At 53.2% G+C, this 1,357-nt stretch overlaps 1 protein-coding gene across 1 annotated transcript; it reads left to right on the top strand.

Annotated features, from left to right (window-relative positions):
* Positions 1-554: 554 nt before the first annotated feature.
* On the top strand, positions 555-1,357 carry LOC104456497 (auxin-induced in root cultures protein 12). The gene has a single exon (XM_010071303.3). The coding sequence runs from the start codon at positions 581-583 to the stop codon at positions 1,337-1,339; it is 759 nt and encodes a 252-aa protein (XP_010069605.2). The 5' UTR covers positions 555-580; the 3' UTR covers positions 1,340-1,357.

Here is a 1,357-nt window from a genome sequence, read left to right as displayed (position 1 = left end):
ATATTTAAAAAGTTGCATATGTTATCTTTTTTAATTTTAAACAGAAAAATTAAAAAATTTAATATTACTCATTCAAAGAACTTTTTAAATATGTTTTCTATCAAACAGTATTTTTTTTTTAAAGTTATTTCTCATTTATTAAACGGCCTTTGTATTTACTCAAAAAAATTAAACTAAACTATTTTATATTTTTTAATGAACTTTCAAAATGCTGAATCAAATGCATCTTTATTTCCTAGTCCCTGTTTCGGCAAGGCTATTTCCACTCATAATTTCGCTTCTAGTCCCCGAAAGTTACACAGAAATTTCCAATCTCCCCTTCCCCATCCCCCTCTCTCTCTCTCTCTCTAGCTTTCAACTTCCTCATATAGGACCGACCCCCAAAAAGAACAAAAAGAAAAGAAAAAAGAGAAAAACCGGAAGTTACGTTCCCTTGTCCACCGGCACCGCATTTTGCATGTCATCTCCCATGTTCGTCCTCCTATAAAACCTCTCTCCCTATCCATCTCTCTGCCTCCCTCTCCAGTCTGAACCGTCGGTTGGCACTCAGAGTCGGAGCCCCTCTGTCTGTCTCTCATCAATGGCTTCCTCCTGTCCTCCGCAGCCCCTCCTCCGCGGCCTCCCCGCGGCGGCCCTCCTCCTCCTCCTCCTCGTCCTCGCCCCCGCCGCCGACGCCTTGGCCTGCTCCTCCCAGAATATCACCAACAGCACCCTCTACTCCACCTGCCTCGACCTCCCCACCCTCTCCGCCTCCCTCCACTTCTCCTACGACCGCGCCAACTCCTCCGCCGCCGTCGCCTTCGTCGCCGCCCCGCCCAAGGGCGAGGACGGCTGGGTCGCCTGGGCCCTCAACCCCACCTCCACCGGCATGTTCGGCGCCCAGGCCCTCATCGCCTTCCGCGACGCCGGCGTCATGACCGTGAAGACCTACAACATCACTAACACCACAGTCAGGGAGTCGCCGATCTCGTTCGAGACGTGGGACCGGGCCGCGGAGTACAAGTCGGCCGACGGCACGATGAGGATCTACGCGAAGATCAAGGTGCCCGCCGGCGACCCGGCGAAGCTGAACCAGGTGTGGCAGGTGGGGTCGAGCGTGACGAACGGCGTGCCGGACCAGCACGCGATGGCGGCGGAAAATCTCGGATCGAAGGGGACGCTCGATTTGGTCGCCGGGACTGGTCGTTCTCCTGCGCCGGCGCCGACACTGGTCCCAACCACGGCGCCGACACTGGTCGCACCCCCGCCCAGTGGGGTTTCGAGGATTGGGGAGGGCAGTAACGGTGCTTTCTTGGTCTTGAGCTTGGCTTTTCTCGTTAGTAGTTTCTTTGGGTTTTAGTAACTGTGTTTTTCCTGA

The sequence above is a fragment of the Eucalyptus grandis genome, chromosome 8, assembly GCF_016545825.1.
Source record: "Eucalyptus grandis isolate ANBG69807.140 chromosome 8, ASM1654582v1, whole genome shotgun sequence".
Classification (NCBI taxonomy): Eukaryota; Viridiplantae; Streptophyta; class Magnoliopsida; order Myrtales; family Myrtaceae; genus Eucalyptus; species Eucalyptus grandis.
The sequence above is the reverse complement of the archived record's forward strand: the minus strand, read 5'-3'. Positions and strand labels throughout refer to the sequence as shown.